General features: G+C 39.9%; 2 protein-coding genes across 7 annotated transcripts; one reads left to right on the top strand and one right to left on the bottom strand.

Annotated features, from left to right (window-relative positions):
* Nucleotides 1–1,235: 1,235 nt before the first annotated feature.
* Nucleotides 1,236–9,914, bottom strand: LOC108940090 (NEDD8-activating enzyme E1 catalytic subunit). 6 transcript variants are annotated; one of them, XM_018761971.2, is made up of 18 exons: nt 9,791–9,914; nt 9,637–9,675; nt 8,172–8,295; nt 7,868–7,948; nt 7,378–7,460; nt 7,213–7,293; nt 7,060–7,103; nt 6,797–6,861; nt 6,544–6,699; nt 5,352–5,454; nt 4,501–4,611; nt 3,936–3,989; nt 3,630–3,666; nt 3,445–3,526; nt 2,899–2,999; nt 2,752–2,815; nt 2,326–2,380; nt 1,236–2,218 (listed from the first exon to the last, which is right to left on the bottom strand). In XM_018761971.2, exons 1-18 carry the CDS (start codon nt 9,829–9,831, stop codon nt 2,130–2,132), a joined length of 1,410 nt encoding a protein of 469 aa, XP_018617487.1. In that variant the 5' UTR covers nt 9,832–9,914; the 3' UTR covers nt 1,236–2,129. The 6 variants fall into 6 exon arrangements, with proteins under 6 accessions (XP_018617487.1, XP_018617477.1, XP_018617496.1 ...); XM_018761961.2 differs by having other exon boundaries at nt 4,501–4,614; nt 9,791–9,913; XM_018761980.2 differs by having other exon boundaries at nt 4,501–4,614; nt 9,584–9,675; nt 9,791–9,912.
* A 40-nt stretch (nt 9,915–9,954) lies between these two features.
* On the top strand, nt 9,955–18,321 carry LOC108940111 (PRA1 family protein 3-like). Its single transcript, XM_018762021.2, has 3 exons — nt 9,955–11,002; nt 14,479–14,696; nt 16,364–18,321. Exons 1-3 carry the CDS (start codon nt 10,824–10,826, stop codon nt 16,537–16,539), a joined length of 573 nt encoding a protein of 190 aa, XP_018617537.2. The 5' UTR covers nt 9,955–10,823; the 3' UTR covers nt 16,540–18,321.
* The last annotated feature ends 60 nt before the right edge of the window (nt 18,322–18,381 follow it).

Genomic DNA, 18,381 nt, shown 5'->3' with positions numbered 1-18,381 from the left:
GGCGTAAGGCTGGAGGGGACACACCCAGGACGGGACGCCAGTCCGTCGCAAGGCACCCCAAGCGGGACTTGAACCCCAGACCCACCGGAGAGCAGGACTGTGGTCCAATCCACTGTGCCACCACACCCCCCCCTAAATTACAATAGTAATAAGGTATTCCAGATTTCCTTTTCTACATTCTATATGTAAAGAGAGTAGGTGATATGGGAAATTGATCTGTGGCTTAGAACCTTGGCACATCAGCAGACAGAGTAATGAAGTTGGAGACATGAACACATACAGCTGATAGAGTAAGAAGGGAGTAAAACTGCTTTTATCATTGCACAATATTTTACCATGGTGTTCAGAAACACTATTCATAGCTGGGCAGCTGCCTCCTTATAACAGAGTGGACAAAACACCAAGATCAGAGCTGAGCTGTTATGAAAACTTGAACACTTCCGCATAGCAATCCATCCCCAGCTTGACCAACAAGGTGGACGGAGCTTGTTCTCACACTTTTGACTGGAGTTTAGAACCACTGGGTGCATTCAAAAACCTGGCCTCCTAAACTCAGAACACACCAGAGAACTTGGGGTAAAGATTACTCTGCAACTACACATTTATTTAGCCTATGCTTCTATAACATTACTTAAAGGGATGATTGACTGACTGATCTGTAATATTGAAACACTCATTCAGACAGCATGTCTTTCCGTATTTAAAACAAACTCGTGTCTCTCAAACATTTAGCCTAACTTGGAGACTCTGATTTATTACTGATATTTCATTATTATTATTAGTAGTAGTAGTAAATTTTCATTGCTTTTATTGCTGCAACACAAAATGAACATGTATATTTAACGAATCTGTTTCTTTTCCCAAATATTACTGTTCAATGACTTTAATTGTACTCTGCTTTGATAAAAGGTGTCTACTTTTCCCCCTTTAAGACCACTGGTGAACATGTGGCTCAAATGCAGATTATTTCTCTGTCATTTTTGAATGAATGGCAATGAAGGAGCAGATCTTGGGGAACAAAGTAGGTATGTATGTTGAATTATGTGCAGCTTTGAAGAACAATGTTATTCAGTATTTGAATTGTGTTACTTGCTCACTGTATTAAGAAAATGTGAAAAATGATTTTGATTTAAGATGAACTTGCCAATTTATTGCTTTTTCATGGAAGACACCAGTTATTTTGCCTTGCAGGCAGGGTCCTTAAATAAATATGACAACACAGAGAAAAGGCTAGTACTCTGCATTTTATTGAAAACGATATATTGTACGCTCTCAGAGCGATGAGGATGATACAGCTCAGGTGTTAAGGACCGCACATTAAATATATACTTTTTTATTTTTATGTAAATTCTCAATCAGTACTAAAGAGGAAATAGCCATAAATAAAATTTTATGTGCATAAATGCATAATATCAGCACTGGCAAAGAGCATAATTTATTGGTGTATCCACCTGTACATTATACCAACAATAATGTCATGTAATTTACACAATAATGACAAAGTTTAAACAGTTAAATTTCTGTTTTTGACACATATTAACAAGGTAAATGGGTTGTTGCTGTCAGCCAGAATCTATTCAAATCATAATCAAGACAAGTTTTAAGAAAAAATTTATTTTTCAACATGTTTGCAACTTATTTACATGTTAGTCAGGAAAAACAGGAATTTAAAAAAATAGAAAACCAAGTAAACACCAACAAGTAAATACCAAGGGTCTGACAAAGGTGGTCAAAACCGCTGGATCCATGAGATACGGAGAGACACGGTACTCTTTCTGCAACGGTGTGGTTTCAGTGCATAGAAAAACATTACTGGCTTTATATGGCCAAACTAAATGAAATTTTTAAAAAAAAAAAAAAAACTGAAAATAGCAAAGCAGTTAACACTGGTATATGCAAACAGACTAATATTGTAAGTTAATACACAGACCCAAGTACAAAGTTTTTTTTACCATTTGCCAGAACATGAATTCTATTTACATTACCACTTAAATATATTTAAATATTTTCCAACTTTGTTTTTCCATAATCTACAGGAAAAGAAACTATCAGTGATCTGTCTACAGTATATCCTTTCCTTATATGCTTGCATGTCTACTGTAAGTTATAGACATTCTGAGGCACCTGGCCTAGGAGGTGAAATGAAGCTTGAAGAGCATTGTTTGGGGGGTCGTGACATCAGCTACTGCCAGCTCCTGTCCATCAGTCAACCCCAGCTCTGCATGTGACCACAGGCACAGAGAAAGGTCACAACGTGCACAAAAAATAAATATATACTGCTTTACATAAAGCCATATATATTAACTTAATTAGACATCAACTTACCTTTTAATGTTTTGCACAAATTTGGTCTTGTTCTTTCTTCTATGGAAGCTACGGTCTGAAAATATTATACATTCACTTTTTAATTCCCCAAGAAAAAGTATATTTATGTACACACACACAAAATACAGTGACTTGCAAAAGTATTCAGACAATCTCACATTTTACTGGATAACAATGGTGTTTTAATATTTCTTTCCATATTATATTTTAATTCAAAATGATACTACTCAAAATTAATTATTTTAAGTCAACATGAGTTTTGCATTACTTTAATAAAAACTGAAATATGTTGTTTGCATAAGGATTTGGACCCTTTCATTGTGCAAAAATTTAAATTACATGCACCAAAACTACTTTAATGAGCCACCCAATTAGTTGAGTGGCCTACTTCTAAACAGTATTTCAACACAAAAGAAGGTTCTATACCTGTAAGTAAAGTGTTCTGTTTTTCCCATCAATTGTTGCTGTTATTGCAGGAGATTTCATTTGGCTGAAAAATAAAAAATGGCTTGTTTCACTTTAAAACCCGCATCCTGACTACACTGTGCACACTGGAAATGGCAGCATACTCACAGGGAGGCATTCTCTGTCAGATACTCCAGGATGTCCTGTAGTGTGGCAGATGGGGCAAACTTCAGGTCCTGTGGCACCTGGCTACAGGCTGTGCAATTCTCCTGGAGTGAAACAAAATCAAGTCAAACACCACACTGAGATGCTTCAGTCCATATGTACCCTGCACTGTGACACTGGCATTGCCCTAATGATCTGAAAACACTAGGTAGAATGAACAACTGTGACATTTCTGCATGTCTTACATTAAATTTTCATATTTTGATTGTATTTCGGTCAACAAAGGTGTCATTTATGAACTGCAACTTCTCCAGAACATTTAAAAACAAACTTGAGATCAATGATGCCCTTATATATTTCCACAGTTATCACTGAGAACATTTTCTGGAGAGACAAGCCAGTAGTCAGTACAAAAAAACGGGAGTGGACCATCCAGGTGGGGAGTAATGTTGCGAAACATAACTTTCTAAAATCTTCAAGAAAAAAGCATAAAGTGCAAGGAAAGAGGCACAAGGAGATTTAACACTGGTGACAACTGTAAAGGCTCACCTTTCGTTCTGCTTCAAAAGTATAGGTGTACAGGCCATCAACATCATTAAACACCAGGTAGTTGTTCAATGGAACGTAGGCGCTGCAAAAAGAGGTAGTCTAACATTGAGTACAGCGGAGTACAGCAACTTCACATCAGTTGTTAAAACAATACATACATAACAAAGATACATGGCATGACTAACCTGGAGGCGATTTTAAAAACTTCTGTGGCACATGCCGCTAAAAACAGGGGATGGGGTTAAAAAAAGATTTCTTGTATAATATCCTTAAAAAAACAACAGCTTCAGTGCAGTTAACATAACAGTCAACAGCTAAAACAGTTGAAATACTAAGTACAGCAACATACTGTCAAAAGCAAAACAAAAGAATAAGGAGCCATGAAATATATGCCAAACTAACCTTAACAGTAGTAATATTTACGCATAAAATACTCTTCCCTAAATGACTTTTTTTTTTTCCCCCCCTTTTTTAAACTTCCTGCAACATACCTGCAATTACTGCATTGGTAGATGCAACAGCAGGTATTATCCTCTTGACAACACCTGACAAAAAAGTTAAATTAAACACAGGCAGCTGGCTGAACTGGTGAAGTGTTTTCCCCATGCTGATGCTTAGCTTGTTTAAAAAGTAATTTCTTTGGCAACAAACATTCCATTACTACATCACTATTCAACAAAAGTAAAAAGGGTAAGTTTTTTTCAAAAAAAAAAAAAAAAAAACCCAAAGGAAAACAATTTAGCATTGCGAATTCTGCAATTAATGAGCTCTGCCAGTAATTATCCATTAAATTTAACAATTCTACACCTAATAAGAGATTGTAAACATGCATTTTACATAGGTTGTATTATACCAAGTAGTAAGAAAAAAGTAACTGGAACAGCATCAGGGGGCAGTGTAATGAAGCAGGAGCTTTCCATCAGCTGTATTACTAAATCCAAAAGATCAGTGTTTGTTACCTGTTCTACTAAACACCAATGATTTTAAGTTACTTGGAAATCTAACAATTGTCACCTCCTGAAAACACCCCCCCCCCCCCCCCAGTACTGCACTTACCTTGAGTGAGTCTGTAGGTAACTCCTGTGATGTTGAATTCAGATGCTCTTTCCTGGGATTTTTGGAACACCCACTTGATGTGCTCTGGGTTGTCACCATCCAAGGGGACATCTTCTACAATAACAGGGTACATCAGAAAGGAAGTCAAAATGCACACTGGGGCAACTGAAAGTACACAGGTTACATGTTATCTGGTCATTTAATCAGTAAAGATAGCTTAATAACATGCAATGCACTCATTGTATTTACATTTAGATATTTACATTTATTCATTTAGCTGATACTTTTCTCCAAAGCAACTTACAGTGTTAAGGTTACAATTATTTACCCGTTTATATAGCTGGATATTTTTTTACTGGAGCATTTTAGGGTAAGTACCTTGCTCAAGGGTACTACAGCCGAACAGTGGAACTAAACCTGCAACCTCTGGATCCAAACCACTATGCTACCAGCTGTCCCATGTATTTTCTGTGAAATGTACATCACTTTGGAGAAAAGTGTCTCCTAAAGAAATAAACCTAAATTCAGGTGTCCAGTATATATGAAAAGTGGTTTGAAAAAATTTTTAAAAAGGTTCTGGTCCAATGTGAAAGACTTAGAACTGTTGGCAGCAGGGGCAACAGGTAGATAAGTGGTTGAAGCGGGTACCTCTGGACTCAGAGGTCACAAGTTCAAAACCAGCCTGCTGGTGTAATACATTGGAGCCAGCGTACTTACGCTAAATTCCTCCCGTAAAAATAACCCAGCTATATTGATGTGTAAATAATTTTAAGTAGCATTACTCTGTATGTCGCTTTAGAGAAAAATATTTTCTAAATGAATAAGTGTAATGTAAATGTAGTGGAGAGTACCTCCAAAAGGCTTCTCTTTCGGCCACTGCAACACTCTGACGTATTCAATGCAGTGCTCTGGTAGACGTGGCATGGATGCAATAGTGCACATTGGAAAATTGATCTATGGGGGAAATTAAGGAAAATTAAGTAAAGTGTCCCTGTTATGAACATTTAAAAGACTGTAAAGCTACAGTACATTTACAACTGCATTTCAGCTTTAACAATGCTTAAATCTAAAATATTCTCACTAGCTGACTTCAGAAGCAATAATAATATACTATTAAGAAATATTGCACTTGGCAATGTCAGCATCTAAGTTTTTTTGCTTTAAAGTGATGATACACTGTAGACCTAATACAACGTGGATGGCGGGGTCCAAATGTTCATGCCGCGTTATAAGTGAGTCTGTGTTGTAATGAGTTTCTGCTTTTGACGAAGGTTGAAGAAAGTTTAACTCCAGTTCACTGCTGAGAGAAGATTAACATAAGTAAAAGCAATGGTCCCCACACGTGTGTGAGCAAAAATAAGTGAAATGCTGCAGCATACGTACTTTGTAATTACTAATAGCATTATGTAACAAACACTATTATTGCTACAGGGCAATTTAACGACAAAGACATTTTATTTGGCCAACTTTGCAAATTAGTTACATCTGCAAATCATTGCTCAACGAGTGAAAGCGGCATTGTATAGACCAAGACACTGAAGCAAAATTAAAAGCTTGGGTAAAACAAAAGGGTTTCTGCAACACTGTTGATCTGACAGTTGTTTCCAAATTAGTATCCCAACGTCTGAGCAATTTAAAGCTATACTGCTTTGGAGCAAGAGAGCAAAGTTACACCAAAAGATCGTGGTAATAAAAAGCTTTAGAACATGAGTGACAAACAACATAGATCTACTAGGCATACTTCAAAAGGTTTTTCACAAAATGTCAACATATTTTATTTTTCACTGTAGGTCTGTGTTGTACTAACGGCTATATTACATAACTTTACCTTTCGACTGTCCGAAACGTGTTTGAGAACCACCGAGATTTGGACACGTGGAAAGGAACTGATCAAAAAAATTTGTGGTCCAAGCTGTGACTGCATTATGTGCAATCCCACATTACAGCAGGTCTACAGAGTACCACTAAGTTAAAGACTGAACCAGAGACACAATCTGGGATTCCCAAAGTAACAATGTGTCTCAATTAAATAACATCGCTCACCTGAGGTGGGTAAAGCTCCAAAGTGCAGTCGATACAGGCCGTCATGCCAGGCAGAATGACACGTGCATTGCCCTTAAAGCCCTCGGTTCCACCATCAATAAGGGGAATGATGGAGCTGGGGTCCAGGACTCCATCTTCATAGATCAAGAGAGACATCTACAAGACCGAATACATCACCATATAGCTTTAAATAAAGACATTCACACACAAAGCCATGCAGCCAATTTGGTTTGTTATCAATTACAATACATACCAGCATGCCATTCATCCATCTCCTAGCAATGATAGAATCCAGTCCACAAACAATTATGTGGAATTCTGAGAATCAAAAGAGAAAATCAAGATAAATGGCAATGTGTCTAACATGTAAACTGAACAGTAATTTTTATGTTTCCGCTTTAGGAAGATTAATTTTGATAATCTAAGCTTCTGAAACTGGGTAATAGAAGCATTACAATAGATTAATTTTTTCTGCTATACCTTAACAGGTTTTGGATATGTAATACTGCTACTTACGTCTATAAAAAGACTCATCAAAGTCCTGAATTTTCTTAAAATATCTGAAGTAATTAAGGGGAAAAAAATGTGACATTCACTAATAACATGGAGCAAATCAGATAGTAAAACCAGTCATTTTTTTCCAGTTTGCAGTCAAAATGCAAAGGATACGGAACCACATTGCATCCTGGGATACGTCTGTTGATAAAGTCTGCTGCTACATCTGCCTTTGGTCGTCCAACATCTTTAGATCTTTAGAAACACAAAGGTCGCTCTTTAGCATTTTGTATAATGAAGTTACATTGCTCAATCAAAAGCAATTTTTTGGGCTCTCACCTGAAAAGGAACTGTCGATTCAGATTCGATACATCAATGGTGTCCATGTCAATAACATGAATCTGGCGAAATCCAGTGAGGGCCTAATCCAACAAAGAACAGAATGGAGGGAACTGGCTTTATACTGCTTGAAAAATCTGTATTAATGATTCAATAAAACACTTGTTTCAGTATTTAGTGTAAACTGGCACTAGTGACCCTCTGTTGTAAATACAGCACTAGAGCTCCACAGAACACTGAACTGGCAGGAAGTAAAGAATAATTCTTTCAGTATCAAAAATGAAACTGAACAACAAATGTATGCAAACACCATATCTTTATACACTGAAGTATCATAGGTATGGCCTGAATTTGGAAGGAATTATGTAAACAAAAAACACATCAGGGTTTCTTGAACCAGTTGAAAGATAAACTCACATTCTCTTTTGATACAGAACAACAAAACAACAGATGCCTAGATGTTTTCTCATAGAAAAATGTAAGGTCTTACCAGATTTTTCAGTAGTTCACATCCCAGTCCACCTGCTCCAATAACAAGAATCTTGCAAGTTTCTAACAAAAAGTGGAGTGACTAAAAAGCAATTAAGCATAATGGTAAGAGGAAAACCTAAAGTAGAAGACAACATTAAAAGCACCACAAAGGCAACAGCAAGTCTGTATTTATAAAGTACCCATCTTACAGTCTTCCCCTTTTCAGTTACAACAAAGTTTAATCAGTAAATTTCAAGAAAGAAAAAGAAATCTCAATATTATTAACATAAAATTTAAAATTAATCTAGAGGCAGAGCTCTCACTTCAGTGCTGGGCTCAAAGTCAGGATGAGTGAATGGTCCCGGTCTTTCTAGGAACTTCTGAACATGGTTCCACCGCCCGTCCCAGTCCCTGGCGTTTCCCCCATGTCCACTGTCCACTGCCATTCTGCACAGAACACAGGTGTTCTGCTACAGCCTCAGTTGTAAACCACACAGAAAAAGTCATGCCATCAACAACCTAAACTCACCTAAAAAATTTCAAAAGGCTATGACGAAGTTACCAACTACAGGTTGCATATTATGTTGATCCTTTTTCATGTAATGATCTATGACATATTTCAAAAAAATTATGTACTCTGATATTTACTGCATATCCGCATTCTGTGGCGTTCCTAATCTGGGTGCAAAAGTAAACACTGCAGTTCCAAAAAGCAGACGAAGTGCATATTAAAATGCCACCCGATCTGTAAAAATTTAACTACATAAATTTTGTTTTTAGTGCAGTTTTATAGGCTCTGAGGTTATTTTGCTACCATCAAACTGCCATGTCCTCAACCTGGCAGCTCAAACAGCCAATCTTCTGTCTACTGCTGGGATCATTTAAGAGCGAATCTCTGCAAACAGTCATGTGCCTGTTTCATTAGTATTAACCTTTATTTAGCAACACCTTTATAGAATGCAACTTACAATTCTTATGCTCAACTTTACAATTATTTACCCATTCATACAGCAGGGACTTGTCACAGTATCAATTTAATTAAGTACCATGCTGCTGGACAACCACATAAGAGTGAGGATTCAATCATGTAACCTGCAGGATGCAAGGAAACGGGCCTATTATTATTATTCCACCTGCTGACACCAGTCGGTAATGCTTAATATGTTTATGATCAAGAGCACGGTAAAGTTTTTAAATATATAATTGATATGTAACAACTACTGAATTGAAATATTTCAACTACTGATCAGTGATTAAAATACAGTAATGACAGTCACTGAGCACGTAACGTTAAGTATCCGATCCCCAGTGTGACTCTCTCTGTGTGTGTCGAGTATGTTACTGGTGCTGCTAGAAAAATCTTAATTCCACGACTCGACACAGTCGTCTGTCCTCACGGGTGGCACATAGGACACAGAGTTATGCATTAAATGTGAAGATTCACCACCGGTTCACCGACAAAACCATGTTAATAATTAACACGTCTCAGTTTTTGCCTAGACGGCGTCCGGATAACTAGCTAGCTAGCTAGGTCAGAGCGCGTAACATATTGATTTCATTCAGTGTGTAGCCAGCTTTTGAGACGATTTTTATTTATTGGGACACTTGAATATAGTTCAGTCGTCAGGCAACTGCGCTGTTCCGAGGTTTAGCCAGCTAGCTGGTTAGGAAGGTCGGACCATGTGAAGAGAGTAAACCGGCGGATGAATTTCCACACGAAATGCCGCTCAGCTACCTCTGCCGCGCAACCTCAAACCTGGCTGCAGTGTCTAGCATTTCATCACTAACTTCTCAGCCAGCTCCTCTACTCTCCTTCTTTTCTTCTCCCTACAAAGAGAGAGTAAAAGAAGGGTCACATACGCTCGTACTTCCAAGCGGGCGACAACGAGACTCAAACAGTTGTTTCTCCTAATGTTTGCTTTTGCCGTCCAGCGACACTTACGGCTCCTCTCCATCCGCCATATTGCCTCGAGACCATGTCATCCCAGAATGCTATGCGACAGCGTCGTCGGTATACGTGAGGAAGTCGCTTCGCCAGCAGAAGTGCCACGATACCCTCGCATTCGGGAATGGTTTGCAACAAAGTTTATTGTAAATATACGGAAATCGCTTCACCATTGGTGACACTAAATCTTTTTTCCCTTTAATGGTTAAAGTAAAACATAAGGATACTATTTAATTAAAAAAAACCCCAGAAAGCTGCAATATTAAACCAATAGCCGACGGTAAACCGTGCGTAGTGTAGTGGGTGCTGAACATTGCAGTTACACTGTGTATTAGGTGTTGTGCTCCCTTCTGCTGGTGGTATCAAGTTACTGCATGATTAATCGTTTAGTCTCTTCTCTTGATTCCATGATCATGTAAACCAGTGGCAATGTGTTCAATGTTATGTCTGATTCTCTGCTAACAACAACGAACATGTTATAAACTTTGCAAAATGTGGATAATAAATCTTTAAAAAGAATTGCATGGATTCAGCGATCATCCCGCCGCAGTGCGTTAACAGGTTGACGATGCACTTGACTTCTAGTAGATTTCTACTGTGTTATTAGAGCATGCGCAGTTCAGAATCTTAGCAGTCGAAAATAAGTAAATACCTATCTGTATACAATAAAAGGGACTTGTCTTGTTTGTGAAAACTCAAAACGTGAGGTATTGTCCTAATCAATCATTAAATTAAAGCCATCTGATTTTTCCTTGCAAAACAAATTAAATTCGCAGGTTCGTTCAGCTCTCTTTATATTCGGTTCGCAGTAAATCGCGGTACACTACACTGTACACACACTGTTCATTCACTGATCACATCGGTTTACAAATGCCTGCAGCGGGGAGGGGGGTGTGGTGGTAAAGGACGAGGAAGGGAGGGGACACAGCAGTGTGCCTCCTCCAGTGGAGCCGTCCACTCTCCTATTGCCCCACCTGACGCCTTACGGCCCGGGCTGATCCCGAGCAGCGCAGCTCCCAGCCAGGCCGCCATGGCGAGTATGGAGATCGCACCTCTCAGACCGTGGGACGACTTCTTCCCCGGACCGGACAGGTTCGCGAAACCCGACCTAAGCGACCTGACCAAGTGGAATAACAGAGTCATCAGCAACCTTTTATACTACCAGACCAACTACTTCGCGGTGGCCGCCGTGCTCTTCCTCATCGTGGGGTGAGTGCGTTGCAGCACAGCTGTGCTGCGGCATTAGCAGCCGACTTTCCACCGGCCCTTCATACGCGTATCTGTCTGCCGTGGCTAATCGTTACGTCTCTCGCGTCCCGCGCTGCTGTCGGCGCGAGCTTGGAGCCTTCCCGTCAGAGGCGGGCTGTGTGTGAGGCGCTCAGACCCGCAGCGAAACTCTCTCGTTTAACTACGCTGTCGCCGCGCAGCACGGTGTCCATGCCTCTCTCGACGGCTGTAACGCAATATCAAAACATTATTATTTTATCATTTTTTCATTAAAACTACTTCAGCCAGCAAACTGAGTTTTTTTTCTTTTTTTCTATTCGCAAATTGCCGTACTAAGTACTTCCGGAGAGCGTCCTCCACACAGCGCCGTGGGCCCGGTTCCTCTACGCTTTGTCACTGAGACACGAAAGGAGTTTATTTTATTCGCAACAAAACCTGTTTGTTCTGGACAGCGTAATAAGAGATTTAGGAGCTTCAGCCCTAGTCCGGAGGGCTTGGCCTTGCTGTGCTGCAGTAGCAAAAATATGATAGTTTCTCCCCCATTCTGTAGGCATCGATCATAGCATGTTGGTCAAAGGCCTTAGCTTCAGCTTGTTGAATTATGACTTTTTGAGGTTTCTTCGAGGAAAGAAAGACGTTCTCGTCTTTATTTATGTTAACTACAATCAAAGAAGGACTCAATTTATGTTAATTACAACATTCCAATAAGAACTTTGTCATCTCAGCATGGTTATTGATTAATTAATGTGTTGGAAGTCTTTCAGTAAGGTCAATTTTGAAATCCCTCAGGCATGAAGTCAGTGACCACCCTACTGCTGTGAAATCTTACTTTGTCTCTGTAGAAGGTGATAAGACAGCCCCTCAAACTCGAAGTTACTGACTGGAATGTATAGAAGGCCGACTGTGCATGCAAGGTACCATCATCGCTCTGTAATAGCTCATCTTCCATAAGAGTGTCTGCTAGATCTCTCAGCCAGTGTTGACGTGAACATCTAAAAGGGATGGCGGATGCCCAGCCAAATCCGTCCTGGAAGGGCACGGATGCTACTACTCTCTTTGAGCAAAACAGCATTTTTCAGGAGTAGCTGCCAGAAGAGTAAAGTCATCATAACCACAGTTAGAATCGATTATCTACTGTCTGTTATCATAAGTCCTCAACCAAGGGACCAAGGTGCTGTCAGTAGTAGATAAGTGAATGAGTGGTTGGTGACCTGTCAAAACAGAAGTGAGGAGCTCACAGAGACACATGCAGCCTAGGAACTAGTCTACGTTTGTGGAGTATTCCATAGGCATATGTTTCTCAGAGGTACCTACCTATGTGTGGGACTGGTTTTTGACTAAGGATTTCACTGTGCTGTCAGTTTTTGGGAACATCCCCAGAAGATGATGTCAGTGCACTGGCCAAGCTGGAATGTGTCTCACAGCCTTGGCAGTACTTACTGCTGGCGTCAGTTTTGTCACTAAACCTTCACTGACACTCATTCCCACTGCAGTCTCCATGGAGTAAGCAAGCAGATTGTGGTGTTATTACCCTCGATGGAAGAGGTGCACGGACTCTAAATCAAGAATATTTTCTTACGAGCCTAAGTGTTTTAAGTGTTTCTATTACACAGCCAGAATTAGTGCTAGTGAAGCTGCAAAACAAAGAAAGGGCTGCTGTTTTATTTTAAGAATGATGCAGTATTAACTGGAATAGTTTGATGGAAAAGCTTGGTTTAACCATAGCATCTATGCATGCCTGGATTAACTGCATGATTTCAGTTGTAGTTATTTATGAATTGACATTGCTTAGCTGGTGTGTGTGTGTGGTTTTTGAAGCAACTTGCAATACTTGACCCATTTATAGAAGTTGTGTGATTTCTGATAGAAATCAGGTTAAGTGATTTACTCAAGGGTGCTGTTGAAGTAGCAGGAAGGAGAGCTTGACCTAACAACCTCTAGGTTACAAGGTCATGTCCTTGCATGTTAAACTCTCTGTGGTCCCCTATAAAATTTAACATAAAATAGACTTGTCAGGAAAGAAACCCAGGTGACTTTGTAGGCAGCTAAAGCTATCCAAGATACTGTCCTGTACGTGAGTCACTTTGTGTCTCTGATGTAGTGGTGTACTTTGTTTCCAGTCTGGAAAATCACAATCTGTTCCTCTAAATATAGCTTGTGCAGCTAGTCAGCTAATTCGCTCTCATGACGCATGGCTGATGTTAAAGGCTCAACAAAGCTGTTAAAGAACGGATAGGGATGATGGAGGCAAAATTTATGTGACAGCTTACAAGAATGAAGGACTTCAACTTTTTTAGCTTGACTTATTTTGAAAAAGCATTAAATGGCCTGTCATTATCCTTTGATTAAGACCATTTTGCAAATATGCTAGTAACTACTAGCTCATAGAATTCATTTGTGCTGGGTCAGTAGACAATGACTGATGTTAGAAAGAAATTCTCTTTGTTTTGTCCAATGCCTTTTTACTGCATCCGAGGGTTAACCCGACGACACAGGGCGTAAGGCCGGAGGGGGAGGGGACACACCCAGGACGGGGCGCCAGTCTGTCACAAGGCACCCCAAACAGGACTTGAACCCCAGACCCACCAGAGAGCAGGCACAGACCAAACCAGCTGTCCCACCATGCCCCCTATAAAAAATTAACATGAATTCTGTGTTGTATAATAATGCTTGCTTATATATTTCCCAAAATGATGTTATTCATGTTAAAATTATACAAATACACAGTAATAAATAGTCTAGTATTTTAATACAGAACTGTTATTTTCACTTTTGTTTGTCTCCTTTTTTTTCCGCTTTTCTGTGCCACCAGTCAGCACTTTCAATCCATTGAAAAGGAAAAAAAAAAAAAGTAGCTATAGTGGAATCAAAACAAAATGTTCAGTAAATGAAGCAATGTTTCTGAAATGAAAAAAGTCACTGATAGACACGGTGAGTCAATAAGAAATATTGCTCCTTGCTCAGCCTGGCCAGCAAATTTTATTGTACAGCAGATGAAGTGAGACTCAAGCCAGGGGACTCAAAAATAATGTAGTAAAGTTGATGGGATGGCTGCCATAAGTACAGGTCACTGTGAGTCTCACATGTGCTAAGTGAAGGTCCACCTGTGCAGTGTTGGGGTGATGTGGAAGCTCTCTGACCACCAGGTGGTGCTTTGTGGCTTTTGGAAACTGAGAGTATGTAGTGCTGCACAAGGCCACCTGTTCAGCTTCAGTCTTGGAAGTGATGCCCTTCAGCAGGTTTCCCATCTCTTCTTACGTAGGTGAGAGCTCAGAAATGGAGTTTAACGGGTTCAGTAATGACAGCAAATGGAACATAGTATTTCACTGAATGACTGAAATGACACCCTTCTCCTTTCTTTCAGGACTATAGCGGAACACCTCTGCTCCATAACGAAAGCAGCTGTGATTGTGAACTGTGCTTTCCTATTCCTGATGTCCTCTTCTGCTCCCCTGCAGGTTCATGAATCCATTGGGCATGATTCTGGGTGGGGCAGTGGTCACCCTGGTGTTTGTAGGCTCAGTGTGGGCAGGGGAAAACAAGGCCATGATCAAGAACTTCAAGAAGAAAAACCCCGCGCTGTTTGTCGTCATTGTGATGGTTGCCAGCTACTTTCTCATGTCACTGTGTGGGGGCGTCATGGTCTTCCTGTTCGGCATCACCTTCCCTTTGCTCCGTAAGTTCCTTCGACGTGGTCCCCTCCATCAGTGTTCCCAACTGAAGCACATGACCTGGGGCAACATCGGTGTTTATCTGCAGTTCGGTGCCTGTATTTCCAGTAGGCTGTTAAAGCATAACTAGGGAGGGGTTGGGAAACACGGTAAAAGTTGTGAGAGAGAGAGAGAGAGAGAGAGAGAGAGAGAGAGAGAGAGAGAGCGAGCGAGCAGAGGAGAATTGAAGGATTAATTCTCAAGCAGCAGCAAAGCTTGCGCAAAAGATTCCAGAAGGTCATTTGGGGGGTGTTGAGTTTACCAGTTGGGTTTTGGGACTTTGCAGGGTAGCTGATAGACAGTGAGCAGCAGGCAGTGCCCTAAAGCCCCTCTCTGTGGGGCTGTCGGCTTGCAGTGAGTGGTTACCATGGAGGAAGACCTTTAAACACAGTGAGAGACTGTAATTTCTGTTACAGCGTGATAGATGTGTTCCTGTAAAACCTTGCTCCATAAGGATGGGTTGGACCACTCAGAATATAAACAAATTCATAATTCTAAGCGTTCCCAAGTGTGATAATTGTCGTAATAAAACTGGTTGCACAGTTTAAATACAAGTTGCGTTTATAATACAGAAATATTATAATAACTTTATTTTGCGAAAAGTGAAGAGGGTTAGAACATTCAAAATGGAGAACCTCACAATCGCCACAAAACAAAGCATGGAGGAGATGTGAGTGTTGTGTGTCCCTCCACGATCCGCTGTGTTCAGCTGTGTTGTTTTGAGTGCAGCTCACTCGCTCACACACGCTGTCTGAAACCCCTTGTCCCAAGCGGGGTCGCGGCGAACCGGAGTCTAACCCGGCAACACGGTGCAAGGCTGGAGGGGGACACCCCTAGGATGGGACAGCAGTCCGTCGCAAGGCACCCCAAGCAGGACTCAAACCCTAAACCCACCAGAGAGCAGGCCCTGGCCAAATCCACTGCACCCCCACACGCCCTAGGCTCACTTACTCAGTGATACAAACATAAACGTGTTAGGAACAAAATGACATGTCAACTCAAGTTTCGAGTTATATTGACACCGTTACCTTATTTACCATCACCTATGAGTCAGTTTGTGTTATGAAAAGTCATATTAGCAGAAATGACTGTACACCGGTGCACAAAACTTAAGCCCCCACGTCTGAGGAAGAACAGAATTTGCTGTCCACAGCAATTGCACGAAATGCAAGAGTCAAGGTTTTATATAGGGCGGACAATTATCGGTCTTCTCCATTATCAGTCACGACTTGTCAAATGCAGGGTTGCAGTAATCCAGAACCTATCCCAGAAGCACAGGGCATGAGGCAGGGTGTACCCTCAAGGGGATGCAAGTCCATTGCAGGGAAGTCTCGCACGCACACATACAGAGGCAGAGAGAAGAGACTCATGTGAACATGGGATGAACATTTGAACACGAAACACCATGCCACTGTGGTAGGCCAGTAAAAATAATAAAATGAGCATTGCAACCTGATGATGAAAAAAGTTGAAGTCATAGCCTTGTTGGTTTTAACCTAAAGTCACTCACTAAAAGTGTGTATTTCTACAGATAGGATAAGTACAGAAATATTATTCACAGCAGATAAATAGACATGTTTGTTGCTAAATCAAGGTTTAGTGTGCTATGACTCTCCTTTACTTTGCCCAACAGTGATCCTGGTCCATGCCTCTCTGCGCTTGAGAAATATAAAGAATAAGCTGGAGAATAAGATTGAGGGAGTGGGGCTGAAGAAGTCTCCAATGGGAATCATCCTGGATGCACTGGACCAGCAGGAAGAGAGGATGAACAAGATACAAGATTTCTTGGAGAGCAAGTTCAAGGAGTGATCTTGATGTTGTTGCCTGAAGGGAGCTTGTGTCACAAGCTTGCTGCCTCCTCGTTCAGGTGTTCCTTGCCACAATGTGCACCACGCTTGACAGAAACTTACAAATTTTTGTCTTTTTTTTTGGGCTAAAAAATTCAACACATTTTATTCTGTGTATTTCTGTTTCTTTTTGACTATGTGAAAGCCTCAGTTTGTCTCCGGAAGGTGCATATTATAGTTTGAGAAACATCTGAGCTGAGCGTGCACAAACTATTATTACTATTCTGTTGTTGTTATTACTTTTCTATATGTGTCTGTGTGTATAAAATTTTTGTTTTTTCCATGGACAATTTCAGATAGTGTCACATTCCACAATTGATTTATTATTTAACATTTTTAGGGGGAACATCTTCTATCATCTGCTAAAGTTTAAGTGTTTAATACATAGTTTAATACACAATACATAGCTGTGTGGTGTAGATACATCTACTGTGCCACCTTGTATATTTCCTAATATACTATATTTCCTAAAATATACCATTATAATTTTTTTCCTCATTTTAAAACACATATGGCATGCAGAAAGAGGTTATGACCGGAAGAGACATATTTACAATAATATATCCCTAATTATAATATCATTGTCAGGTTTTCCTAATTCCAGTCCCTACAGAGGATCCATTTGTTGTTTCCGTCTTCACTCTTGAATGCTTATGTTTGATAAAACTGTCAATTTAAATACTGTCCCGGGTTAACATAACATTACATTATGTCATCTCTAATTCTTGCCCTTGTTTAAAGGACAAATTGTCCTTGATGAGTTTATTGAATGATGGAGTGATTATTTAATTGTAATTTGCTTAAGGCACAGAATTTACATATTTTTGTTGCTTAACAGCATGTACAAATGCATAAGTAATATTTTTCACCCAGAACCTGACCTTTGAGATGATTTAGTAATATGGCTATGCAATCTGAGGAACATAGTAAGTATTGGCAGTTGTCTGTTTTACATGGTATTTATGTCCCTGATCTGTTCTGTCATCTCAGCTGTGTTACAAGTGTTGGTGTTTTGGAATGTTATGTATTCTAGAGTCATTTTGCAGAAAAACACAATGGTTTACACTGTCAGTGGATGTCTTGCCTGTACAATACGTGTAAGATATTAATAGATGTACAATTAACTTTTAATCTCTCTGCATATGAAGTACTAATGGTAACCTCTCATTTGCCCAGCATCTCCTGCTTATTGATGAAAGTCATTTATTTTGTGTTTGTACTCTTTGCAAGACGAAGAGCTTGGAGGTTACTTGACAAAATGGTCTTTGTTATTCATTTGCCTGTACGCAACTCGCATTCCCCTCTGACGGGCTGTCAGATGTTAGGCTGTTGTCTGCTAGAAGTTAGACTACTTACCCTAGTTGTAATGTCTGCTTATGCAAAAATCACAGTGCAATATCTGTTTTATTGACTTCAAAAACCTGCTGAAATGATGGGCACAATTTCATCTCACTGCACTATGGGTTAAATTTCCAAGCATGTTGCCTGTCTAAGCACCAAAATTGCATGCTAATATATTTATTTACCAAATTAAACTGGCACATGAAACAGTTGTGTCTGCTGCAATTAAAATGTTTAATGCAAAGTCTTTATTTTGTACTGTTTGTGTGCCCTTTAAGTAAATCTAAGGGTTTGTTCCAAAGGACTGTTCCACTGCGATCCTCAGCTGATGAGCTGACGATATATTTGTAAACCTGGAACAGTAATACTGTTCCTCCAACAAAATAAACAAAACCCCATGGCATTTTTTGTGTTGTTGATTAATGTTCTGTAAAATTTTTATTTCTTGAAGTGTGACAGTAGT

Source organism: Scleropages formosus, chromosome 2 (assembly GCF_900964775.1).
Source record: "Scleropages formosus chromosome 2, fSclFor1.1, whole genome shotgun sequence".
Taxonomy (NCBI): domain Eukaryota; kingdom Metazoa; phylum Chordata; class Actinopteri; order Osteoglossiformes; family Osteoglossidae; genus Scleropages; species Scleropages formosus.
The sequence above is the reverse complement of the archived record's forward strand: the minus strand, read 5'-3'. Positions and strand labels throughout refer to the sequence as shown.

Excerpts from the sequence above, each read along its gene's own strand:
- LOC108940090 (XM_018761961.2), bottom strand. The coding sequence starts at position 9,831 with ATGACATGGTCTCGAGGCAATATGGCGGATGGAGAGGAGCC. Across the intron at positions 9,676-9,790 it reads ATGGCGGATGGAGAGGAGCC|GGAGAAGAAAAGAAGGAGAG; the intron begins GTAAGTGTCGCT and ends CTCTCTTTGTAG. Across the intron at positions 7,949-8,171 it reads ACTTTGAGCCCAGCACTGAA|TCACTCCACTTTTTGTTAGA; the intron begins GTGAGAGCTCTG and ends ATTGCTTTTTAG.
- LOC108940111 (XM_018762021.2), top strand. The coding sequence starts at position 10,824 with ATGGCGAGTATGGAGATCGCACCTCTCAGACCGTGGGACGACTTCTTC. Across the intron at positions 11,003-14,478 it reads GTGCTCTTCCTCATCGTGGG|GTTCATGAATCCATTGGGCA; the intron begins GTGAGTGCGTTG and ends GCTCCCCTGCAG. Across the intron at positions 14,697-16,363 it reads CATCACCTTCCCTTTGCTCC|TGATCCTGGTCCATGCCTCT; the intron begins GTAAGTTCCTTC and ends TTTGCCCAACAG.